We start from the raw sequence: 26,332 nt of genomic DNA, 5'->3' as shown, positions 1-26,332 counted from the left end.
ATTATAGAGTTGTGTCTGTGGCAAATTATTTGAGGTTCTACAGTAGCAAAAACCTGAGCTGCTCCTTTGAACCAATGATTAATCTAAGTTCTCAGTCTTAACTGGATGGGGTGCTTTTGAGGTATATAAAGGTCAGTCTGGTTACATTTTTGGCTTTCATTGTGGAGACTTCATTTTAGAGCTCCAGTGACTTTGATTATACCCAGACCCTAACCCAAATATTTCTCCCTGGCTGCTTAGCACAGTACACTCGCAGAATATGAACTACTGGGAAAACTCGGCATATTGAGCTGCGTTTATGGAGGCAATGGGCTGCCTTAATATACCGCCTTAATGGCAGAATTGTTTCAGTGCAATTGATGACACATTAAAGACTTAAACTATAAAAATAATGATGATGCATGCAAAACAGTGTGAGTATGGTAAGCAATGTACTATATCCAGTACAACTAATTGTCCTCCATCTCTTCGAACAGGATGAGAAAGATGGAGTGTCTGTGCAAGTCTCATGTATTTGCAGGTGTGAGGATAGCATCATCACCTAGCGAATGAGGTAGTCGTAGGACCAAAGATTGATCTGTTAATAATGAAGGATAAAAATCTGACTGGGACACTGAAAATCCTTGTGGGCCTCCTTCAAATTATCCCTTGAAGTATTTAGAATTGGACCACTAGAAAGGACTGAATTAATGCCCTGTATTAGGAATGGAGTCATTCATCTTCAGTCACTTGTACTAATGGACACCATGTGTTGAACTCCATTTCTAAAATTCATTCCTGTTGAATTCAGTGGAAATGAAACCACCAGTATATTCTTACTCTGAAGCAATAGGGGTCAAATTGTTACTTCATCAATTTATCCAACACCAATGTCCTCATTCACTGATGTAGTGCAATGCCATTTTAAATTGTACGTTGCAGATTAAGCACGGAAACTTGTGATTCAGCTGTTGCCCAATGAGTTGCAATTTCATTGGACAGCGTAGGCTTCCATAATATGAATGTACATGGGGGTTAGTTGCAAAACTATTTCTGAAAAATTGCACAAGTTATTTTGAACATGATTCTGACTGAAAGCTTTTTTTTTGCAGTAGGAATTGTGCAATAACATCAATACAAAATGTAAGCTTTCTCAGAAAAGGTGGGCTCATTGTTAGTGTCCCATTTGAATTTACAGGACAATCATTTTAGCTCAGCTTTTATTTCAAGTTGATAAAACTTGCTTCTGGTTCTTGTCATTTGATTGATTTGAATCCTTTGCTCTGCTTCCTGTTGTAGATGGGTTTTACAGAACTGACAGGAAGTGTTCAGTTATGCTTTGCTGCTGGCAAGTAACTATATTTGCAGAATGCTTGCACTTATGCGGTTTAGAGTTCAGCGTGAGATACTGGCAAAGGCAAACTAGCTTTCAGAAAATATTCTCAGCATCTGGAATACAATCAATTGCTGTAGTAAAACATACATGAAAATTGTTATTAATGGTGATGTGCTGGGACTGTGGCAAAAGGTCATTGCTGGAAAGTTTGATAGTCCTATTCTGAAGAAGACTCATCGAATTATTTAATTGCAATGTTACAGCACAGATATATTTACTGCACTCTTGCCTCTAGGTTATGGAATGGAGGCCCACAGATGATTTGAACTCAAATTAATAGCTCATACTCTTTTTGGAGTAATTAAGGCACAGTATTATGGGAGAAGAAACTAATTGCCCACAGTACATTAAAATCCCAGCTAGTTCAAATGAACAGGCTACCTGTGGCACAATGGAAATGGGGCCAGTGGTTTGAATTTCCTCCATACCTTCCTCATGGTGGAACAAATTATGAAGCAGCTGACTTGATTTTCTTCGTTTGAGATGTTGCTGATGCTGAAAGTCTCTGGGAAGAAAGTTATCCTTGAATTTCTAGCAGTATACATCGAATATAGTACTGGTTATCATTATTCACCACATAAGAAATTATCTTCTTAGGCAGCCATTCGTCATCAAGGATGACTTGCTTGGATTTCAAACTAATAGTTTTAGAGATGGCTAATGAAGTCACTGCAGGTACCACAGACTCTTCCACAGTTGTAGCAAGAGGGGTTGAAGGAGTACATAGGTGGATAATGTGTGAGGCAGTGCACTTTTACTGTGAGCTCTTGATGTATGGTTTCAAAGATTTCAGTGTCACTCTGAAAGCTCCTTCTCTATTTTGAGTGGCGATGGGCTAGAATCTCCCAGCAGGGAACTTCTTCAAGGAACATTTGAGTACATTCTTGAACCTTCCGTCTGTCTAGCAATCGCCTCACACAACTGAGGTTTGAAAAGCAAAGTGTCTGTTTTGGATATCTAGCAACTTTCAGTGGATGATACAGCCGTAACAACGTAGCCAGCTGAGAGTAAGTGGGGTTTCTGTGTTCCACATGCTGGCCCAGGAAATGTCAATGACATTGGTTTGATTTGGAGGATTTTGTAGGAATGGCAATGGTGGTGTCTTTCCATTGACATATCTACTGCAGGTAGCCAGGAATCAATCATATAAGAAGGTAGGAATCGTTGCTGACCAATAAACTATGAGCTTTGAGTCAATTCTGAAACCTTTATCTTACAATACTTCAATCAGCAGAAGGTGGTGCTTTGAAGATGGTGATGAATTCGGAAAGCTGGTTCCATGGAAGACATGAATAGATAGATAGGTTCATTTACTGCATTTTTCTGAAGAATTCTTTAAGCCTGCTACTGCCTTTCAGTACTCCTTCCATGTTTGGATCTTCAGTATTTATTCTGACAGAAGTGCACTTCCGCCTATACCTCCAGATCTCCTGGATCGGGGATGTTCTCAGCTCAGGGATGGTTTCATGTGGGACTCTGTCATTAGGAGGGACTCATCAGTTCCACACTGTCAGTTGAAAAACAAATGCAAAGTCAGTTCTGTTAAAAGAGGAAAGCAGCCTTGTTACGGTGAAATCACCTTTTCCTTTACACTTTAAGCCTCAAGTAAGCCTAATCAGCCCAGAAAAAAAGTGTCAATGCTTTCACTTCATTTCAATGTAAAGTGGCGGCAGATTGAAACTTCTGGACTGCACAGTGGGTGCAAATCTTTCTGCAGCTCTGAATGGTCCGTACACTTAACCAATTAGATACTGACGCCATCTTCTGTAATGTGAGCAGGCGGCACGTATGTAAACACTGTGTTTTGGGTAAGAAAAAAAAATCTATAGCTATGGCAGGATGTGGGTGCTGATACAATTCCTTTTTGCTGTTGGTCACATGAGCAAAACCAGTGTAATGCAGCAGCCATTGCACTGGGCTGGTGTTGGTGGAGTTGAGAGTAGAAACAGTACGGTTCTTTGGCCATCGCTGTGGGTGTGGTAGAGTCCCCATCTATAGACTGCTTTAAGTTTTTGTGTTTACCAAACATCAATGCATTTGTGGTAAGATTCAGCGTTTCAACTCCTAAGGTATGTTTTGGCTTTCTAATGAGTCTGTTGCTGTTTACTGCTTAATAATATCATACAATATATTGGAGAGCAAAATGTGTTGAGATGAAGATAAGCAATCAAAGGGATAAAACAGTTTCCTCTTTTTTTTTAAATGAAGCAAGTTTAATATTTCGTTGAAATCTTAACCATTTATAAGTTTCTTTAGATGTTTTTTTAATTTAAAAAATATTTTAGTAGTTATTTTGTTTTTAATAGTCTTAAATGACCTTGTTAATGAACGTGTTAAATGAGGAAGACAGCCTTGATGTGTGAAATCCAAGAGAAAAGCTGCAGATTGCTGGAAATCCAAGCAATACACGCAAAATGCTGGAGGAACTCAGCAGGCCGGGCAACATCTATGCTGAAGGGTCTCAGCCCGAAATGTTGACCGTACTGTTTTCCATAGATGCTGCCTGGCCTGCTGAGTTCCTCCAGCATTTTGTGCGTGTTGCTTGATGTGTGAAACCTATTTTTCTCTTTAAACTTCACGGAGGCTTAACTGAGCAGGGCAACAGTTGCTAGTACCTTTCACTGCATTTCAGTGCATAGGAGCGACCGTTTGAATCTTTCAGAGTGTGCAGTGTGTGCAAATCAAAGATATTCAGCTGTATTTGTAAATCCTGTCAGCACTAGCTTTCATCAAATTCATGGGTGTGGCATTTTCAGCTATCAAAATTGTTCGGGGTGCCTTGGGGTGGGGCTTTATTGCGTGTCATGGGATTGCTTGCAGTTAGTTGGCCCGTGCCCCTGAAGCCCTAGGACCTGTGAGATAGGCCATTGGTATTTGGACTAGGTAGATACTGACGTGAGTGGTGATTATATGGAGATGAATAATTCCAAAGCGATCTGGCCCATCCTGTCAAACTCCTGAAGTAGTAATACCACTGTGCACTGCCAGTGGACACTTTGGAGCAGTTCAGGAAGGTGGCTGTCTACCATCTTCTGGAGGGTCATTAGTTGGACAATATATACTCACTGCTTTTGCAGTGCTTACATTGGCATGGGATAATAAAATATTCAGATGTACAAAATGTATCCTCTTGATGAGTGCTGTTATTAGTCAAACACTGAAACCATCACACAGAAACTTGCAATGTTACAAACATAAATGGGCTATAGATGGGTGGTTTGCTCCATTTCCAAAACAAACTGCCTCCTTTAAAGTTTATCAAAGCAAGTTTGGAAAGTGGAGGATTCAAGAAATCATTATTCCAAAGCCCACCTGACAGATTGAACTCAGAATAAAATTCTATCCCACTCTAATCATATAGAATCTTGATTTTTTACTTTTAAATTCGAGGCACGGTGTTGACTTTTGTCTTCTCGAGTGACTCAGACAGGAATTTTCAAATTCTGTGCTCTTTAGTGCTGAACTAAATGCACCGACTGTTTGTTCCACCCCTTTTCTCCATCCTTGGAGAAGGGTCAGCAGCTTTCTGAATATATTATTTCTAAATCCTCATAGTGTATTTTTAAGCAGGACTTCTTATGATTTTTTACTTCTCTACTTGGCTGCATGGTATTGTCTTTTTAAAGGTAAGAGAGCGAATTTTGTTCCCCTATACAGCTGTATTTACTCTACACTGTATTCACTGAACTAAAAAATTCCTCTTCACATGACCAGATTTATTCTCCAAATTGTATTAAGTCATGCTGCAGCTAAGATGGTGGTTTCAGTAAGGATGGGTAGAAATGCCAAGGTTCCAGGACCAAGCACTCTTCTATGAATCTAGTTGGTTGTGTGAATAGGTTGATTTTCCAAATCTAATATTTCAGTGATATGTGGCTAATCACTGGCCTCACTAACACACAACAAATGATTGGGTAGGCGAAGCAGTGTAAAGAGACAAGTTCCACTCGAGCATTCTTTCAGCAAAGACACAATTTAGGTGAGACACTGAAGGAAAACAATTAGAAAAGGGAGAATAAATAAAATGGACCTGATGTACAGGAGAAGATGGGAAGACAAATTAACTTAACCAAACCCCCTGACAAGGCCAGGCACTTGGATTATTTTTGCAGGCAATCATTGAGGGTTTCCTTCCATTTCCTGGTTGAGAGCCAAGTAGACCCTCTTATTGGGTCTGGGAGGAAGTAGGAAATAGGAAATTAAGTCTTCCCTTCTTGGGAAGGAGACGAGGCAGATGTGATTAGGAGTTAGTGGGTGGGGACAGTAAAGCTGCATTTGGTGGAGAACAGACAGAGACTGTGATTCAGTGGGGAGAGAATGGATTGGGAGAGGAGAGACATTGTTATCAAGAATCTGGAATGAGACTTTGCTTTGTGAAAATTTCAAGAGTACAGGATGAGAGTAGAGATAACTTGCACCAATCATCTAGAGTTCTGAAGAGATCTCTGTGGAATATTGTGCCAAAGTCTGATTTCTGTACCTAAAGAAGAATATACTTCCAATAGAGCTTGTGCAATGAAGATTCACTAGATTGATTCTTGGGGTGTAGACTATGTTGTGCAAGGTGAGATTAAGTACCTGGCGTTATGATGTCTTGAATTTGGAATAATGAAAGGTGATTCCAAAGTTCAAAATTCTAAGTAAATTTATTTTCAAAGTACACATATGTCACCATATACAGCCCTAAGATTCATTTTCTTGTGGGCATTATCAATAAACCTATAGAATAATAACTATAACAGAATCAGTGAAAGACTGTCCAACCTTGGCCAGAGTGCAGAAGACAGCAAACTGTGCAAATGCAAAAAGAAGAAATAATAAGAAATAAATATTGAGAACATGAGATGAAGAGTCCTTGAAAGTGCGTCCATTGGTTGTGGGCAAATGAGTTGGATGATGCTATCCCCTTTGGTTGAAGAGCCTGATGGTTGAGGGGTAGTAACTGTTCCTGAACTTGGTGGTGTGGGTCTTGAGGCTCCTGTACCTTCTTCCTGATGGTAGCAGTGAAAAGAGAGCATTTCCTGGGTGGTGATGATGGATGCTGCCTTCCTGCAATGGTTTTTCAAGTTGATATGCTCAATATTGTATGCTTGATGTTCCCAAGGCTGAGATATCTTGGAATCAGGGTCATGATTCAAGATAGGAGGTTGGCTATTCATGGCGGAGCTGAAAAGTAATTTCTTTATCCAGGGATAGTAGATCTTGTAATTCTCTACCTAAGTAGGTTTTTAAGGTATGAAGTTGAGTATATTCAAGGCACAAAGTGATCATCTGTTGATATAGGTAAATCAATGGGATAAGGGGTTAGTGAAAGAAGATGGCTTTCAGCAAAAATTTCAGTAACAAATGTTGAATTAGTCTTAAGTGAGAGAGACCTGGAATCAGGACCTGGAAAGAGATGAGTATTTGTGGGCTATGGAGTGATCACTGGGATTTACTTTGGGGGGTTGGTGAAGATCGGTGATGATCTGTTGAAGCAAATCTGCAGCTGATGGACTGAGTCTGCTGGTTGAGGCAGGTTGCAGTCAAAGGCCTGCCGGACTCGTCTACTGACCTTGGCGCTCAAGGAGCATAGCAAAAGCTACTCTTGGCTTTGGGAGCACCTGCTGCTGTTTCGCTTCTGGGAAATCCATGTAGGGAACAGTAAATGTTGAATTGGTCTTTCATTTACATTTGTGGGAGTCAGATTTACTATGTTCATGCCAGATCTGCCTCTCCATTCTGGGATACTCGTCCACCTGACATCCAAAGCTTTAAAAAGAGAAAAGGGTTCAAGCATGGCAAGTCACTTACCTCCTTACTCGGTTTTATCTCTTCTGCCCTACTTGGAGAAGTTAATATGAGCTGATTATGTGAGTAGACAGTAACAGAGAAGCTTATTTAACTATAGTTATTTGTTTGTTATGAATCACATTCATGGGGCTGATAATAAATAATGGCAAGAATTTAAGGCTCTCAGCATGTAACGTTGACTGATTATTCTTCTCCATAAATGTTGCTTGACCTCCTTAGTTCCTCCATCATTTTATGTGTGTTGCACTGGATCTTCAGTATCTGCAAAATAACTTGTGTTAAAGGTTATTGAAATTGCATTTAGATGAAGTTATAGATTATTACAACACGGAAGAAGGCCCTTAGGCCTAATGTGCATGGTAAGGGGCTACTAAAGTGCATTTTTGGATGTAAGTTGAGTGCCGTAAATACCAAATTTATTTAAAGAAAGAAACATTCGTATTTGGTTGTTGATGCCAAAGAATGTTGCTTCTAGTTGCAGCCCCCTTTGTAGATTGTTTTGCATTGAAGTTAGAAGGGTTAAAGCCACCATTTTAATTCAGTAAAATAACAGAATTCTTCTGGCCTCATGAGACAGCAAGTAAGGTGTTGGATCAACATCTTTGAACATGTGGTACTCATTCAATAGAGCAGTGAAGTGTTAGGCCAGAATTTTGTGCAGAAGGCTCAGGAGCAGGACTGAAACTACAGACTTATAGATTCAGAGGCCAAAGACAAGTGTGAGAGTCTTAACTGATCGCATCTTGATGCACGTTTCAAATTTCAGGATAGTGGTATGAAATGAGTTATGTTCAACATAAATATTTGACTAAACTTTGAGAGCAGGAAGTGAATTTTGTAGAAAAAACTGCACATAGCTGTTTTCTCACATGTTTTAGCTGGCCTTCAGTGTTACTCCAATACGTGCTTAAACCTAATCTGATTAAAGCTATATTTTCTAGCATATCTTCAACCAATTAATGAAACAGGAACTGCGAGAGACTAAAGAAAAAAATATTACTTATGTGCCGCAGGATAAAAATATTAGTGTTTCCTGGAAAATTGAGACAATCCAAATTTAGCTTATTATTATATATCACCCAAGGCCACCCTTTTGGGAGACACTGGTAGTCTCAGATAAAGTCGCAACGAAGCAATTTAAATATGAAAAAGACAATTTATTCATCAAAATAGTTCCCATTTTTAATCAGTCTCTATTAGATGTTAGCAATCTCAATTACAGGGGGCTAAATAAAGCATTTTCAGCCTGATTTTCAAAAAAAAACAGAAAATTAGAGTGTTTTGCTGAATATAGTAATTCAGAGTAGAGGGGTTACCAAGGGAAGCACAATTTTATGGATGAAAGCTGTCAGCTTGTGTGTGTGTCTTGCTGATGAATCAGGAGGGATTGAGTGCTGTGACATTTTAAGCAACATATCCAAGGCCTTTGTATTGGGTGGATTTGAAACAGTCCAAATTTTTGCTAACTTGAGGGGTTTCCTGAATAATCCCCTCATTGATGGAACTTCTTAGAGTTCTGTGTACACTAATCATAGAACATAGAAAACCTGCAGCACAATTCAGGCCCTTCGGCCCACAAAGTTGTGATGAACGTGTCCCTACCTTAGAAATTACTAGGCTTACCCATAGTCCTCTATTTTTCTAAGCTCCATGTACCTATCCAAAAGTCCCTTAAAAGACCCCATCGTATCCGCCTCCACCACTGTTGCCGGCAGCCCATTCCAGGCAATTGTCGGAGATGACTCAGAATCTGGGGGAAGAAAGACTCATGAATTTTCTTGGACCCAGGAATGGGGGCGGGGTACATCTGTCCTCACAAGCAACCAAGTTTCCACTAGCTGGATCTAAGAGAAGGGATTAAGAAAACTCGTAGCCCTTGGTGACACCTGTGTGGTTAGTAAAGAGACCACCATTGATACATCCACACAAGGAGGATTTAAGATAGCCTTGTTCCAATGGACTTAAATCAGAGATAAACCGGGAGCACGATAGAAAAGATGTTGACTTTTTTTCAAAGTTCAAAATAAGTTTATTATCAAAGTACATAAATGTCACCTTATACAACCTTGTGATTCACCTTCTTGCAGGCATACTTAGTAAATCCAAGAAACAATAGAATCAATGAAAGACTCCACTAGATAACGCAGGCAAACAATCAAAGTGCAAAAGACAAACTGTGCAAATACAAAAGATAGATAGATAAATAAATAAAATGTATATGTTGAGAACATAAGATAAAGAGTCCTTGAAAGTGAGGGCAGTTCAGTGGTGGGGTGAGTGAAGTTATCCTGTCTGAAGCAAGGGTCTTGCTGAAGGGTTTCAGCCCGAAACATTGACTATACTTTTCTCCATAGATGTTGCCTGGCCTGTTGAGTTCCTCCAGCATTTTGTGTGTGTTGCTTGGGTTTCCAGCATCTGCAGATTTTCTCTTGTTCGTGATTTAAGAGTCTTATGATTGAGGGGTAATAACTGTTCCTGAACTTGGTGGTGTGAGTCCTGAGGCTCCTATACCTTCTCTCTAACAACTTTCTAAGTTTTTAGGTAAAGCTTTTTGATAACAAAACATCTAGATTCTGGTAGCTTTCTGTAATATATACAGTGCCAACACAGTTGAGATAAATGAATAAGGTGGAGAAATAGGGGGATATTTAGAGAAGGAATACAGTTTTTAATTCCAATATTTTGATTTTTTTCTGTCTTTAATATAGGTAAGAGATGCTGTCAGCTGACCTTCCACTGTATAGTCAAAATCACTTTAAAATGTAATTAATATTGATCATAAAAATTATAATTGTCTATAGAAGCTGGCCTCACTCTTTCATTATTATTTTTTTCAGAGCCTTTAAAATGGGAAACACTCTGATCAAGAAGAAGAAGAACTACAAACTATCCAGTGACAAAGAGGCAGATAAAGTGGCTGAAGGCACAACAGCAGAGGATGGAGAGGCCAAAAAGGAAAGCCAGGAAGAAGCCAAATCCACAGAAGGGGCCACAGAAGGAAATGCCTCACAGAATCAGGATGGCCAGGCTAACCAGGCTGATAAGGCCACAACGGAGGCCAAGGAAGGAGATAAAGAAGCCGTGAACAAGGAGGAAAGTCAGAAGCCTGAAGCCGACAATTCGCAAGCACCCACTGACGCGAAAGCAGAGCCCCAGTCTACGGAGCCTGCTGCAGAGAAGCCTTCAGAGCCACCCCAGGCTGCCCCTGCTACTAGCCCTGCAGCGACTGAGCCATCGGCGGCGCCTGAGTCCAGTAGTGAAGCGGCTCCCACTAAGGCCTCTGAAACCCAAGCACCTGCTCCCGAAAGCCAAACGGAAGACAAGTGCACCAGCAAGGACGAAGCAGAAGACAAACAGACTGAGGCCTCACCTGCCCCCGCCACCCAAGAGCAAAGCAAAACTGCCGAGCCCCAGAATTTGGACTCTGCCACAAGCAACAGTGATGCCCCTTCCAGTGAGGCACCAGCAGCAGAAGCTCCCAGCTCTACCCCAGCTGGGCCTGCAGCCTCAGACAGTGCTACCCCAGCAGACACCACAGCTTCAGAGGATTCTTCAGCCGTTACTGATCAAACTGTGGCTGTGCAAGAATAATGGATGGGCCCCATTCGAAAACCACTCACAACCTGCATTAATTTCAAATGTACTAACAAACTTGACCCAACTGTTTTTTCCAGAAAATACCCAAGAGGATATATCATCAGCCCCCTCCCCCGCCATCCCCCCTCCCCCATCCCTCTATGATGAGAAATACCATCAGGAAATTTCAAACCACACTGCGAAAAAGAATCCTGGACTTAAACATAGATGTCAGAAAGTTAAGTGGATTGAAAATGAATCATTTGAACAGCTGTCAAGGATGTACCTCGCAAATATGTTACGGATCCAAACCAACACAAAGGATAAAGGTTGTGACTATGCGGAGTGAGCGTTAATGGGGTTGTGCCATTGCATTCTGATATTTAGATAACATCTTGTTTGCTTTCCAGCCTGATTTTACGCAATGAGGTACTGCATCCATCAGATAAAAGTCACCGTACTCCCCTCTCCATGATCCGCCCGATGCAGAAGTATTTCAGACTAACATACACTTCCCATTGTACGTAGCCTATCTAGATTTCTCTTGATCAGTTAATGCATGTCCGTTGTTGGGTGCACCTGTAGTTCTGTTTAACAGTAAGTGGCAAACAAGTCTGCGTTCATTGCGATTCCGGCTTCTTCTCCATTCAGTGTCACTGATGCCTCCATCACCTCAGCACATATTGTTGATGATGAGAAATGTAAAATGGATGCATTGAAATTATACGTGATTGTATTAATGGTGCAACAGTAATAAAAATTATGAAAAAAAAGCTAACGGTTTGAATTTATTTTTATTCAAACTCACATCACTTCCACAGTGATGCATTTGGCTGTTTTGATGGAACAGTGTCAGTATTTCAGACACTGAGAACTAATAGTAAGATTTCTATGCATCTTTGCTTCAAGTTTATGAAATAATTATTTGTAAGCTTGCTGAGAAATATAGTGCAATTACACATGATTTTTCTTTCACTTTTATCATTTTCATTGCCACTCAACAAAATGAAAAAAAATTGGCCCATAATTTAGTACATTGTAGCTCTAAAACTTGTAGTTAAAAGAGTTAGTTTTTCTCCTGCCCCCTTCCCAGTATGGGTTGAAAGGTGTATCTTTGAACCCATCCATTTGAAATAAGTAAAATGAAATTGATTTTCAAGTTCAGATAGCTTTTTACTTATTCATATATTGAGATACAGCATGGAGTAGGCCCTTCTGGCCCTTTGAGTTGTGCCCCCCCCTTGCAGATTTAACCCTGGCCTAATCATGGGACAATTTGTAATGACCAACTAACCTTCCAACTGGAGAAAACTGGAGCACCCAGAGGAAACCCATGCAGCCACAGGGAAACTCACATCACTTTTCTTACAGGCAGGAATTGAACCCGGGTCACTAGTACTGTAAAGCACTGTGCTGACCACTATGCTACCGTGCCTTTTCTTGGCTTCTTATAGCTTGGAAGGGACACACTGGATGGGAAAAGAGAAGAGCTTAAGTGAAGGACTAAACTATTGTCCCTTGACCCTGATCTGCCATTTAATGACCGATCTTTTACCTGAGTACACTTTCCTCTGCAGATCCCCTATACTGTGTCCTGATTCCTTTAATATCCAAAATTTCTGACTTTAATATACTCATCAACTAGTTCTCAACAACAACCTGGGGTAGAGAATTGTACAGATTCTCTACATTGTATTTCTTCTCATTTCGGTCCCAAAATATTGTTAAATCATTGAAGGTAGCATTTCTACACTGAAACATATGGGACCTCAAACGCTTGCCACATCAGAAAGATCAGCCAAATATTCTCCAGCCCCACAGTTCCTCCTTTCTGGCCTAGAGGAAGTTGAAAATTCTTTCTGGAAGGCTAAAGATGTTGTCAGTATCTTCCCTTCAGTTCTTGTACTCATTTTTCTGTATGCGTATTACTGCACATCTACCCCCCCACCCCACCTCCCAAGAATGATCCAGAAGTTGTCATGACAAAAGTCCTGTGTGACCAGTGTCAATTGAGAAAGCCTTGTGCATACAGCAGAGCAGAACAAGATAACAGAGGACTGGTGGTGTGTTCCATACTGGGTAAAACAGTGGAGGCAGGAGCACATGGGTATGAGACAGAGGAAAGCGGGCTCTCATAACACAGAAAACATGCACTTTATTAGCGGCTTTTACTTTATTTCTTAGTCTTCCATTGCAAAACATATTGCCTCTTCCAAGTGCCCAGCATGTACAAGAGCATTGATCTTCTGCTGGGGACTTTGACCATAAGATCATATGACAAAGGAGCAGAATTAAGCCCATCGAGTCTGCTCTACCATTCCATCATGGCTGATTTATTATCCCTCTCAACTCCATTCTCCTGCCTCTTCTCTGTAACCTTTAGAGCCCTGACTAATCAAGAACCTATAAACATCCTCTTTAAGTATACACAATGACCTAGCCTCCATGGCTGTGGCAACAAATTTTATAGATTCACCACCTTGTAGCTAATGACTTTGCTAAGACAATATGTTCTTAGATAACTTTTTTTAAAATATATGAACTAAGAAGCTCTTTTAAAATGCATTTTTAAAGCTTCCAGTAAGATACAGGAACAAGGAGTTTTTTTTTCATTTTGAGATATTCTAACCAACTGCAGTCTCATGAACCACAATGTTCAGTCCAGAAACATTGCTATGACCCTCAAGATTCACACCCTGTTGGTCAGTAAGACACATTTCCTGATTCTTGAAAGAAATGTCACTCTGAACCGTCATTTAACTACATACCTTATTTAACATTTTGCCCCTAGTTTTACTGTATAAAATAAATGAAGAACACCTTTGCATTTATGGAAAGTGGAAGATAACATTGTCGTTGTCTCACCGTGGTTATGATGCAACGCAAATGAGGATTGCTACAAATCTCACTTGGTCCCCATATCTGATGGATTTTGTAGACTTTCACCATTGGATGCAATTACTAACTAAGAGCTTGGGAATAAAGATCGAGCAGTCAAAGTGAGTGAAACACAATGGACCATGTAAGGTAAGGGTGCTTTGCAGTTCTGAGCATAAACAATAACTTGTGTGCAATTTAAACAGTAGATAAGCGATCTGGTACCTCCTGTTATGACACTTCCCCTTTCAGTAATACGCCTTCTTAGCTTGGGCCTGTTTTCACCTGTTGCCGCTGTTACACGAAAACTGCCGTAAACGGCATTGAGACTGGGATCTGCACATAGGCATCAAACTTCTATTGTTTAATCTCCAGAATTTAACATAAAATTCTGGCTGTGAATCCCTCTTTGTTGTTTAATTGGTACTTACTTGGAATCACAAGCACCAAAGAGAACGAATTACCAATACCAAACATAATATAATCTCTCATTGCTCCTGATCTGTAAATAAGCTTATTCTCTGCTCGGTGGTTTCGCAATCAAACTCTTCTCATATTACTAACTTCATAAACTCTAGTACATCTCATTTGTATGTGGATCATATTCATGTTGTTATTTCATCAAAACTTGCTTATCATCCCCATGACATGCATCCGTGCCTTTTCTTGGCTTCTTATAGCTTGGAAGGGACACACTGGATGCATCAATCATGAGGAAAGCAATTACAGGTTTCATACTTGGATTCTCTCCACCCACTGTTTCAATCCTTTCACTCTTTGGTCTCAGGGCAAAGAACGAATATAGCTTTCAAACAACAGTTTATGTATGCAGAACTCCCTTTTATCTTTTGATCTTTGCCCAGGAAGTGTTAAGTAGAAAGATATTTCTGGTAAAGAAAATAACCCTGTCAGCTACTGAGAAGAAATCAAGGATTTCAATAATGAAAGTAATAACCTAGTATTATTGTATCTATGGTACAGAGTAACTTTCTCAGCTTTTCCCCGTGCTGTCCCTGATCTTGCTGGTCTTTTTCCACACAATCTCTTCTGGCAAGCTCCCATGTACGTGTTTAAAATTGAAAGTCTTCATTGCTGTTCACAATTCACTCTCCTACTCTTTTCACATCTGTCTCCCTTTAAGCAATGCATGTAAGTGCAAATATGTTCAGTTATTTCCTTTTTACATTACTACACATTTTGCAAGGAAAGGACGTTGAAATGGAGTTGGTCAATTATTGATTGTGCAGCACTCCAGTAACCAGCAACGTGTTGTGCACATTCCTGTGTAGTAACTTCCAATATATAATCGATTGCATGTTCTTCAGATTGCCCAATCTCCTCTAAAATGTGTGTGTATATATATATATGTATGTGTGTGTATGTATGTATATATGTATGTATACATGCATTACTATACAAAATACAATTACTATACATTTCTGTATACTCCCACACCTCATGAAGGAATACAAACCTAAAAGGATAATCAGCTCATTCTAAATTTATCCTTTCAGCAGGAGCCTACAATTCAGCACAGCTGTCTGTATTTTGTGGATCTTTAATCAACACAGAAAGGCGTGGAAATAATCAGTAGGTGATACTGAATTTGTGGATGGAGCGAGATGTACGTAGGAGGAAACAAATGACGTTTCGAATAGCTGCTGAGCTGGAACAAAAATCCGGAACAGAACCCTGTTCTGTCATTTTGGACCAGTTTGAATAGAATATTAAGGCCCAATTACTCCAAGGTCAATCTAGATTTGCCTAAACCCAATAACTTAATAGTTTTCTATGCACTCACTCCCATATGCAGGGTTCTGATGTGCATCTCATTTTTGAAGCTTAGTGCCAATGGAAAAATCCTTAAATGGGAAAGTATTGTGTTGTTCTCCCTTCAGATCACTGGGTCTCCATTCTAGAATCCTCCCCACTCTGCAATACACTCCTGGCCATTTCAGCAGCAACTTCCCTCAGAGAGAAATGGTGAATGAGTATCCTCAGTGCCAAGTTCTCCCCGCACTAATTCGGTAGCATAAAACAGATCCTAAGGGATAGGCTGAGTAAGCTAGAGCCTTTCTCTTTGGGGTGATAGAGGATACGAGGTGATTCAATAGATATATATATATATGATTATAAGAGACATTGATTCTTTATACTCCAAGGCAGCAATGACCAATTCTAGATGACATCCACTTAAACTGAGTGGAGGAAAGTTCAGGGGAGATTGCAGAGGTAGGATTTTACACAGCGAGTGGTAGGTGATTGGAGTGCACTTCGGGGATGGTGGTAGAGGGTGAGGCATTAGGGATATTTAAAAGGCACATGGATGAAGGACAAATATAGGGTTATGAGCTGTGTAAGGAGTGAAGGGTTAGATTGATCATGGAGTAAGTTTATATGTTAACGCATCATCATGGGTTGAATAGCTCATACTGTGCTGTGCTTTTCTATGTTCTAAATGAAAACACTTAATTTAAATTGTAAACTTTGATTTAACGTCCTGAAACATCTGGAGACTTCATTGATGTATGCATTTCCAAATAGGTTGCAGCCACCAGCCCAAACTAACTAGAACTTAGGGTCACGGCCTGAAATGTTGACTGTACTCTTTTCCATCGATACTGCCTGGCCTGCTGAGTTCCTCCAGCATTTTGTGTGTGTTGCTTTGATTTCCAGCATCTGCAGATTTTCTCTTGTTTGTGATAGAACTTACTATTGATCAATGCTGATCCAAGCCCAACACGTGCACTTGGGTTCACTTTGAGCTGGGTTGGGGAATCGGTCTCTGAAGATACAGTATGCTATAAAAAAAACAGAGGTTGCTGAAAGTGCTCAGCAGCTCAGACAGCATCAATGGAGTTGATCTTTTAGGCCAGGGACCATTCATTAGAAGACAGGAGGCTCTGAAGCTGCAGTGAAGGGAGGGGAGGAGGTTGTAGAGAAGATGGAAGATATTGTAGTACGGTGTAGACCAAAGTTGTCAGGGTAAGAAATATTTGAAGAGCTGACACTTGCAGACAAAAAAAAACTAAGACAATTTGAAACGGAAGGATAAAGCCACATTGTGGAGAGAGAGATGTGAAGCTGGTGTTACTGAATTCAGTGTTATATTCTGGTGGCTGCAACATACTTTCATGAAAGGTGCCAGTCAAGTAACCATGTTGGTTATCACCAGAATAGAGGCAGAAGGCAGTTGTCAGAATGGGGTGGAAAATGAAAATGACAGAAGATGGGAAGATCAGCTTTGTCCTTGTGGGCTGAACTGAGGTATTAGACAAAGCGTTTGGATTAGTGACTACAGAATACAGTAACATTAATTGGAAGAAATGCAAATGAATCACTGCTTCACCAGGAAGACTCTTGGGCCCCTGGATGTTGGAGATGTGTGAAAGTGGAAGGGAAAATTATGGTCCAACTGTATTATCTCTGTATTATACAGGCTAAAACAACTTGATAATTGTATTGCCAATTAGATGGTTTATTGTGTTCATTTGTAATGACTCCACAGAAGGACAGGTTAGAAGTATCCTTTTCTTTCAGCTCCTTCAGGAAATGCTTTAACTAGGAATGAGCAGGTTGTAATAATATCGAGGCAGAACTGGAATATAAGTGGCCACTGATCTTGACTTTTATGAACATTTCATCCTTATTGCTTCTGGACTTGGCCAAACTTGATTCCTCATGGTTAGACCTTCCATGAGGCACATGGATAGCACAGTTGCATTGTACAGAATAATGCTATTACAGCACCAGCCGTAACATGGGGGTATAATTCCCACCACTGTCTATAAGGAGGCTGTACCATTTTCCTCTGGATTCTCCAGTTTCCACCCACATTCCAAAGACATACGAGTTAGGATTAGGGAGAGAGGGCTTGCTCTGTTGGTACTGGAAGCCTAGCGACACTTGCGGGCTGCCCTGCACAATCCTTGCTGATTTGATTTGGTGCAAGCGATGCATCTCACTGTATGCTTCAGTCAACCTGTGACAAATAAGGCAAATCTTATATACGTAAATTTCTTGGAAGTGAGAGAAAAAGCCAAATTATCTGATCCAGACTTTAGTGATATTTTTGTCTGCCTGGTAGTCATAGTCATAGTCATACTTTATTGATTCCGAGGGAAATTGATTTTCGTTACAGTTGCCCCAACCAAGAATAGAGTATAAATATAGCAATATAAAACCATAAATAATTAAATAGTAATATGTAAATTATAAATTATGCCAGGAAATAAGTCCAGGACCAGCCTATTGGCTCAGGGTGTCTGACCCTCCAAGGGAGGAGTTGTCACTAGTTCTACCTCACATCCCAACAATGAATGGTGTAATTGGGGGATATTGAGTCTACCAGTTTGTGCGGTATAGTGGTGCTGCTTCATCCTCTGAACAAACGGTCAAGCTGGATGGTTTCCTGTTCCCAAGTCAGTGAGCTGTCTGCTGGGCGATGACTTTGATCTGATAGAAATGGTCAATCAAAATTTATCAGGCTTCCTCTGACATTTGGGCACACATCTTTCCCACTCTTCACCCACTTACTTCAGAGAAATCCAATTGTATTCCATCTTAATACTGAAGTTATCACATTATGATGTTGCACCACAAGCAAAATACTGAAGATACTCAAACCTGAAATTGAACAGGAAATGCAGAAATGTGTGCACATCTGGTGGAAGACTTACAAAGTTAACACTCTCTCCAAAGAGGATGCTTTACCAGTTGAGTATTTCCAGTATTTTCTGTTTTATTGCAGAGACTGTAACAGTATTAGAACTAAAACTTACAGCAAGTCATGTACTATTATCCATCTATTCATTAAAGATTGTCTTTGACAGGTAGCATTGTTGAGGTTGCAAATCTTCTTGCTCTGTATTGGGAGGTGAGAGTCAGCAGATGTAGTAGGACAGGATCTAGCTTTTGGTGGATTTACAGTACACAGAATGGCCTTTCTTGTAGTGCATCAATATAAGCTTCTTTAGTATGCAGCATACTTGGGATTACTGCCTGTGCCACGCGACAGTGAGAGTAGGAATGTGATGAGGTGGAGGATAAATGCGTGGCTGAGGGATTGGAGCAGGGGGCAGGGATTCAAGTTTTTGGATCATTGGGACCTCTTTTGGCGCAGGCGTGACCTGTACAAAAAGGACGGGTTACACTTGAATCCTAGGGGGACCAATATCCTGGCAGGGAGATTAGCGAGGGCTGCTGAGGTGACTTTAAACTAGAATGGTTGGGGGGTGGGAATCAAATTAAAGAGGCTGAGCGTGAGGAGGTTAGTTCACAACAGGGGGATGGGAACCAGTGCAGAGAAACAGAAGGGTGTAAAGTGAGGGTAGAAGCAAAAAGTACTAAGGGGAAAAGTAAAAGTGGCAGGCTGACAAATCCAGGGCAAGCATTAAAAAGGGCCACTTTTCAACATAATTGTATAAGGGCTAAGAGAGTTGTAAAAGAGCGCCTGAAGGCTTTGTGTGTCAATGCACGGAGCATTCGTAATAAGGTGGATGAATTGAAAGTGCAGATTGTTATTAATGATTATGATATAGTTGGGATCACAGAGACATGGCTCCAGGGTGACCAAGGATGGGAGCTCAACGTTCAGGGATATTCAATATTCGGGAGGGATAGACATGAAGGAAAGGGAGGTGGGGTGGCGTTGCTGCTTAAAGAAGAGATTAACGCAATAGAAAGGAAGGACATAAGCCGGGAAGATGTGGAATCGGTATGGGTAGAGCAGCGTAACACTAAGGGGCAGAAGACGCTGGTGGGAGTTGTGTACAGGCCACCTAACAGTAGTAGTGAGGTCAGAGATGGTATTAAACAGGAAATTAGAAATGTGTGCAATAAAGGAACAGCAGTTATAATGGGTGACTTCAATCTACATGTAGATTGGGTGAACCAAATTGGTAAAGGTGCTGAGGAAGAGGATTTCTTGGAATGTATGTGGGATGGTTTTTTGAACCAACATGTTGAGGAACCAACTAGAGAGCAGGCTCTTCTGGACTGGGTTTTGAGCAATGAGGAAGGGTTAATTAGCAATCTTGTCGTGAGAGGCCCCGTGGGTAAGAGTGACCATAATATGGTGGAATTCTTCATTAAGATGGAGAGTGACATAGTTAATTCAGAAACAAAGGTTCTGAACTTAAAGAGGGGTAACTTTGAAGGTATGAGACGTGAATTAGCTAAGATAGACTGGCAAATGACACTTAAAGGATTGACGGTGGATATGCAATGGCAAGCATTTAAAGGTTGCATGGATGAACTACAACAATTGTTCATCCCAGTTTGGCAAAAGAATAAATCAAGGAAGGTAGTGCACCCGTGGCTGACAAGAGAAATTAGGGATAGTATCAATTCCAAAGAAGAAGCATACAAATTAGCCAGAGAAAGTGGCTCACCTGAGGACTGGGAGGAATTCAGAGTTCAGCAGAGGAGGACAAAGGGCTTAATTAGGAAGGGGAAAAAGGATTATGAGAGAAAACTGGCAGGGAACATAAAAACTAACTGGAAAAGCTTTTATAGATATGTAAAAAGGAAAAGGCTGGTAAAGACAAATGTAGGTCCCCTACAGACAGAAACAGGTGAATTGATTATGGGGATCAAGGACATGGCAGACCAATTGAATAATTACTTTGGTTCTGTCTTCACTAAGGAGGACATAAATAATCTTCCAGAAATAGTAGGGGACAGAGGGTCCAGTGAGATGGAGGAACTGAGCGAAATACATGTCAGAAGGGAAGTGGTGTTAGGTAAATTGAAGGGATTGAAGGCAGATAAATCCCCAGGGCCAGATGGTCTGCATCCTAGAGTGCTTAAGGAAGTAGCCCAAGAAATAGTGGATGCATTAGTGATAATTTTTCAAAACTCGTTAGATTCTGGACTAGTTCCTGAGGATTGAAGGGTGGCTAATGTAACCCCACTTTTTAAAAAAGGAGGGAGAGAGAAACCGGGGAATTATAGACCGGTTAGCCTAACGTCGGTGGTGGGGAAACTGCTGGAGTCAGTTATCAAAGATGTGATAACAGCACATTTGGAAAGCGGTGAAATCATCGGACAAAGTCAGCATGGATTTGTGAAAGGAAAATCATGTCTGACGAATCTCATAGAATTTTTTGAGGATGTAACTAGTAGAGTGGATAGGGGAGAACCAGTGGATGTGGTATATTTGGATTTTCAAAAGGCTTTTGACAAGGTCCCACACAGGAGATTAGTGTGCAAACTTAAAGCACACGGTATTGGGGGTAAGGTATTGATGTGGATGGAGAATTGGTTAGCAGACAGGAAGCAAAGAGTGGGAATAAACGGGACCTTTTCAGAATGGCAGGCGGTGACTAGTGGGGTACCGCAAGGCTCAGTGCTGGGACCCCAGTTGTTTATAATATATATTCATGACTTGGATGAGGGAATTAAATGCAGCATCTCCAAGTTTGCGGATGACATGAAGCTGGGTGGCAGTGTTAGCTGTGAGGAGGATGCTAAGAGGATGCAGAGTGACTTGGATAGGTTGGGTGAGTGGGCAAATTCATGGCAGATGCAATTTAATGTGGATAACTGTGAAGTTATCCACTTTGGTGGCAAAAATAGGAAAACAGATTATTATCTGAATGGTGGCGGATTAGGAAAAGGGGAGGTGCAACGAGACCTGGGTGTCATTATACACCAGTCATTGAAAGTGGGCATGCAGGTGCAGCAGGCGGTGAAAAAGGCGAATGGTATGCTGGCATTTATAGCGAGAAGATTCGAGTACAGGAGCAGGGAGGTACTACTGCAGTTGTACAAGGCCTTGGTGAGACCACACCTGGAGTATTGTGTGCAGTTTTGGTCCCCTAATCTGAGAAAGACATCCTTGCCATAGAGGGAGTACAAAGAAGGTTCACCAGATTGATTCCTGGGATGGCAGGACTTTCATATGAAGAAAGACTGGATGAACTGGGCTTGTACTCGTTGGAATTTAGAAGATTGAGGGGGGATCTGATTGAAACGTATAAAATCCTAAAGGGATTGGACAGGCTAGATGCAGGAAGATTGTTCCTATTGTTGGGGAAGTCCAGAACAAGGGGTCACAGTTTGAGGATAAAGGGGAAGCCTTTTAGGACCGAGATTAGGAAAAACTTCTTCACACAGAGAGTGGTGAATCTGTGGAATTCTCTGCCACAGGAAACAGTTGAGGCCAGTTCATTGGCTATATTTAAGAGGGAGTTAGATATGGCCCTTGCGGCTATGGGGATCGGGGGGTGTGGAGGGAAGGCTGGTGCGGGGTTCTGAGTTGGATGATCAGCCATGATCATAATAAATGGCGGTGCAGGCTCGAAGGGCCGAATGGCCTACTCTTGCACCTATTTTCTATGTTCCTATGTTTCTATAAGTCCCAAGATTGCTTCAGGAGCCTGTGCTCAGTGGCTAATTTAAGGGCCACCTAGAACTCAAGAAAAAAAATATCCTGTAAGGTCTCAAGAAATTCAGCATTCCCACATTCATTCAGTATGGAGGAGACGGGTCAATATGGTACAATCAGTACTGAGCGACACCAGGGAACATCAGATGAGAGCGGAGGGTGAGCCAGAAGAGTGGTGCATGCCTTCCTACGTCTGGTGAGTACCTGCTACTACTTTGGGGGATATGCTGCTTGCTTATTGTGTGTGCTCTTCACTCACACCACTGGCAAGCAACATAAATGCCTAGAAGAGCACCATTCTCTGTGATGAATTGTGGAACTGGAAAAAGGGTAAATTTTAATAGATCAGGAGAAAATACTTAATGTGGGGACAATTATTAGTACATTATTTTGAAGCCTTTTAATAGGTCAGGATAAATTAATACAACTTTGGTTCCTTTGAAGAAAGTAATATAAGGTAACAATTTTAAACGTCAAAACTAAGTTATTCTTCATTATTTCAATGTTCTTTTTTGTACTTTTGAAGCAATTGTACAGAATAGGAGTGACAGTCAATTATTTCTACCAATATTTGTTCCAACAAGAATTCGAAGGTGTGAAGTTTAATTATTCAGGCATTTATTCTTGATACCTCAAAGAGTAACCCTTGAGAACTCTGTAAAGTTGAAAGGCAGATATCTTCCATAAAAATGCAACAACCTTAATCTTGAGAACGTTAATCAAGTCCATTTTATTCACCGTTACTAGCTCATATGTTAAGCTTTACTAAAAATTATTGCTGTGATATTATACTTGCCTTTTTTATGTCAATATTTTATCTGGTAGCTATAATCAGTGACAACTAATTTGCTTGTGGAATTGTCAGCCACCTTAGTTCAGTCTGAAAAAGAAACAATTCCATGCATGTGTGATTCCAGGACCATTGTGTGCCAGGATCACAGGACATTGTATCAGCCATCAACATGATCATCTTTAACTGTAATTAGGAAACTGGACAGCAAGCTCAAACAAAAGAAAAATTGATTTGAACTACCAGGGCTCATCTACATCCAGCAACTGCCCATAGAAAAGACATGTCATAGATTTTCTGTTTCTGAAAAATTATGCTTCATTGATTATGTTGAACAGTTGCTACAAAACGATCAGCTAACAATTTTCAAATGCCAATGAGCCTGCAGAATTGTATGAGCATCAGGTGACTATCTATTCACTATAATTTTGCTTGATTTTTAATGAAAGGCCAAATAAAACAGGAGATATTGGAAATAAAGGCAAATACAAAAGAGCAAACACACAGTGGATCAATTGTCATCTACAGAAGGAAGAGGCAGTCAATATTTCAAATGCATAATTAATTTAGTTATGAAAAGGAAGCCATCTATACTAATAAGATCAGTAAAAGGGCAAACACTCACAAGTGCATAATAAATTGGTCTGATGTGGTGAGGCTAAACAGACTGGGACTAAACCCTGGAAGAATGCCATTGAAATACTATAATTCTTAAGGGAATTGAGAGACTAAATGCAAAGGCATACTATCTGTGGTACCTTGAATCAATGGTCATTGTTTCAAATTAAGAGAGAAACAAGAAGAGATTTTTTCTCAGCCAGAAGATACTGAACCTTTGGAATTCTCTTCCAAGACAACTAGTCTGTAGTGGAGACTCAGACACTGAGTATATCCAAAACAAAGATTGTAATATCTTAGATATTACGAGAACTAAAGGATATGAAGTAAAGGATCAGTCATGATTTTATTCTACAGTGGTGTAGGCATGAGGGCCAAATGGTCTAGTCCTACTCTCATTTCTTCTGTTCGTAGGTTCTTATACAGGGATTGATGAGTTAGATCATTTCATTTGATTACAAGTATTTAAAGGAAGGAAATATGGAATAAAACAGATTTATTTACTTACTTCCTTAATGCTCCATGTTCTCTGTGTCTTTATTCTAAAATTTTATTACTATTTAAATTAGAAGAAAGGAGCTTCTGGAGAGCTGAGAAACAGATATTCAGGCTGAAAATAGCTGTGCACAGTGGACATACAATAAAGGAGTAATGTTACGGATGAGGCAGAGCATGGTGAAGGCTTGAGGAGACGATAATTGGTCAGCCTGACAAATGAATGCTTACCAAAGCAGTGTGAAGACATGAAAGAAATGCAAGCCTAGCAATGCACAGAGTAGGGAGAATACAAATGGGGGTTTTGGGAGCAATTATCTCACTGTATGATCTAAACTGAATAATCTGGTCAGAATCTTGACTACAAATCAGACAAATTTAGTAAATTAGTGCATTTGGAGATAACGGTGTGTAAAAAAAAATGCAGACAAAAATGGAAACTTCAGGTAATAAGGGCATTAGTGCTGTCGGAACAAGTTGCTGATTTTGGTGAATACAAGATAGTCCTTGTCTTACTTTGAGCTTGTATGTATGGCTGGAGATTTCACAAGTAATTGACATAATAGAGATTGGAGAATGAGAATCAATCCTTAATGATTCTTGTCTGATATGGCTTCGTCCTGAAAGCCGTTTATCCCATCTTTTCTTCTTCGTTCAACAGCTTGTTTTGTGCTATATGTTATCTTAACATTATTCTGGTCATGTTCAATTCTCAGAGGAAAGTTGACCACAGCATCTTTATTTACAAAGAACTCCTTCCATCAGGGTGAAAGATATTGAAAATCCTATCAGACCACTTCCAGAAAAGTACCTACTCTCAATCCACTTAAAACAAACCTCAGTGCATAATGCAACAGCTAATAGTTTGTTCATCTTTGAAGTATGGTTGTTATGGGGTGCTCCAGGTCACTTAACATAATTTTTGAATTGGAACATAAAACAATAGAGTGCAGACACAGGTCCTTCTGACCATAATGTTGTGCCAAATTAATTAAGGTACTGTCACCTGATTCTTTCTGCAGTCATGTGGTCCATATCCCTCCATTCTCTGCATATTCATGTTCCTACCTAAGTGTATCTTAAACATTTCTGTCATTTCTCCCTTCTCAATGCATTCCAAGCACCTACTAATCATTGTGTAAAACATACTTGCTCTGCCCAACTCCTTTGAACTTTACCCCCCTCACTTTAAATGCATGGATTCTAGTTTTAGACATTTCAACGCTGGGAAAAAAGATAGCAGCTGTCAACTCTATTTATGCCTCTCATAATTTTATAAACTTCTGTCAGTTCATTGCTCTAGAGAAAACAACCATAGTTGTCCAACAAGCAATTTACTTGAGAAACTTCATGGGTTATGGAGCATCAGTGGGAAGGAAGAAATTATCTGTTTTAGGTGGAAACCATGTGCCAGGACTGAGAGTAGAGAGGCAAGATGGCCAATATAGAACTGAGCAGGGAGGTGGCAAGACAGGATTCCAGACTGATTGGTTGAATAAGGAAGAGTATGAGATAACAGGCAGACAGTGCGAGATAGGGAAGGTGATATGACACTTTTAAAAGCCTCCTATTTGTCGACTGTTACTTTGCCTTTAAAGAGAATCACTTAGTCTATGCTGGTCATTTCACCAGTCCACTCTCAGTCCTGATGAATGGTTTGGACCCAAATCATTGGCAGTTTCTTTCCTCCCTCTGAATTTGCTCAGCCTGCTGATTTCCTCCAGTAGATTGTTCATTGCCTTGGACTCTGGCGTCTACAGTTGCTTGTGCCAGGTTTGTCCAACCTCTCCTTGTAGCACATGCCCTCTAATCCAGGAAGCATCCTAGTAAACCTCTTTTGAACCCTCTCCTTAGCCTCCACATCCTTCCTGCAATGGGGCGACCATATCGGAATACAGCACACACACAAAACACTGGAGAAACTCTGCAGGTTATACATTCAGTATATCTGAATGCAGTAACCCAGATGTGGTTTAACCAGAGTCTTACAAGTGTATAACATAACTTCCTGTTTCTCAAACGGAATGCTTTGACTAATAAGGGCAAGCAAGCCATACGTCTTCTTTACCATCCAGCTGCGCATGCTTAGCCCAGGTATTGACTCAGTACCGCACTCAGATTAACATCATTGTCTTGCATTTTCTTAACAGCCTTTAGGCATCAAACTGCAATCCCACCTTACAGTCTGCATAACTTCCATTTGGATGGCACGGTAGCATAGTGGTTAGCACAACGCTTTGCAGTACAGGCAACCCGGGTTCAATTCCTACCGCTGCCTGTAATGAAGTTGTATGTTCAGCCTGTGACCACGTGGGTTTCCTGTGCGTGCTCCGGTTTCTTTCCACAGTCCAGAGACGTACTGATTGGTAGGTTAACTGGTCATTGTGAATTGTCCCGTGATTAGGCTCGGATTAAATTG

At 40.6% G+C, this 26,332-nt stretch overlaps 1 protein-coding gene across 3 annotated transcripts in view; it reads left to right on the top strand.

The window, feature by feature from the left end:
• Positions 1 to 11,195, top strand: part of LOC140212490 (uncharacterized) — a 58,112-nt gene extending 46,917 nt beyond the window's left edge. For 2 of the 3 annotated variants that reach the window (XM_072283362.1, XM_072283359.1), the window contains exon 2: positions 10,006 to 11,195. In XM_072283362.1, the coding sequence (XP_072139463.1) occupies positions 10,016 to 10,759 (744 nt within the window). In that variant the 5' untranslated portion in view covers positions 10,006 to 10,015 and the 3' untranslated portion in view covers positions 10,760 to 11,195. Of the gene's footprint in view, positions 1 to 3,268; positions 3,445 to 10,005 lie in introns of those variants that run through there. The other variant, XM_072283360.1, reaches the window with a different exon arrangement.
• The last annotated feature ends 15,137 nt before the right edge of the window (positions 11,196 to 26,332 follow it).

This window comes from Mobula birostris, chromosome 19 (genome assembly GCF_030028105.1).
Source record: "Mobula birostris isolate sMobBir1 chromosome 19, sMobBir1.hap1, whole genome shotgun sequence".
Lineage (NCBI taxonomy): Eukaryota > Metazoa > Chordata > Chondrichthyes > Myliobatiformes > Myliobatidae > Mobula > Mobula birostris.
This window is presented reverse-complemented; position numbering and strand designations above follow the sequence as displayed.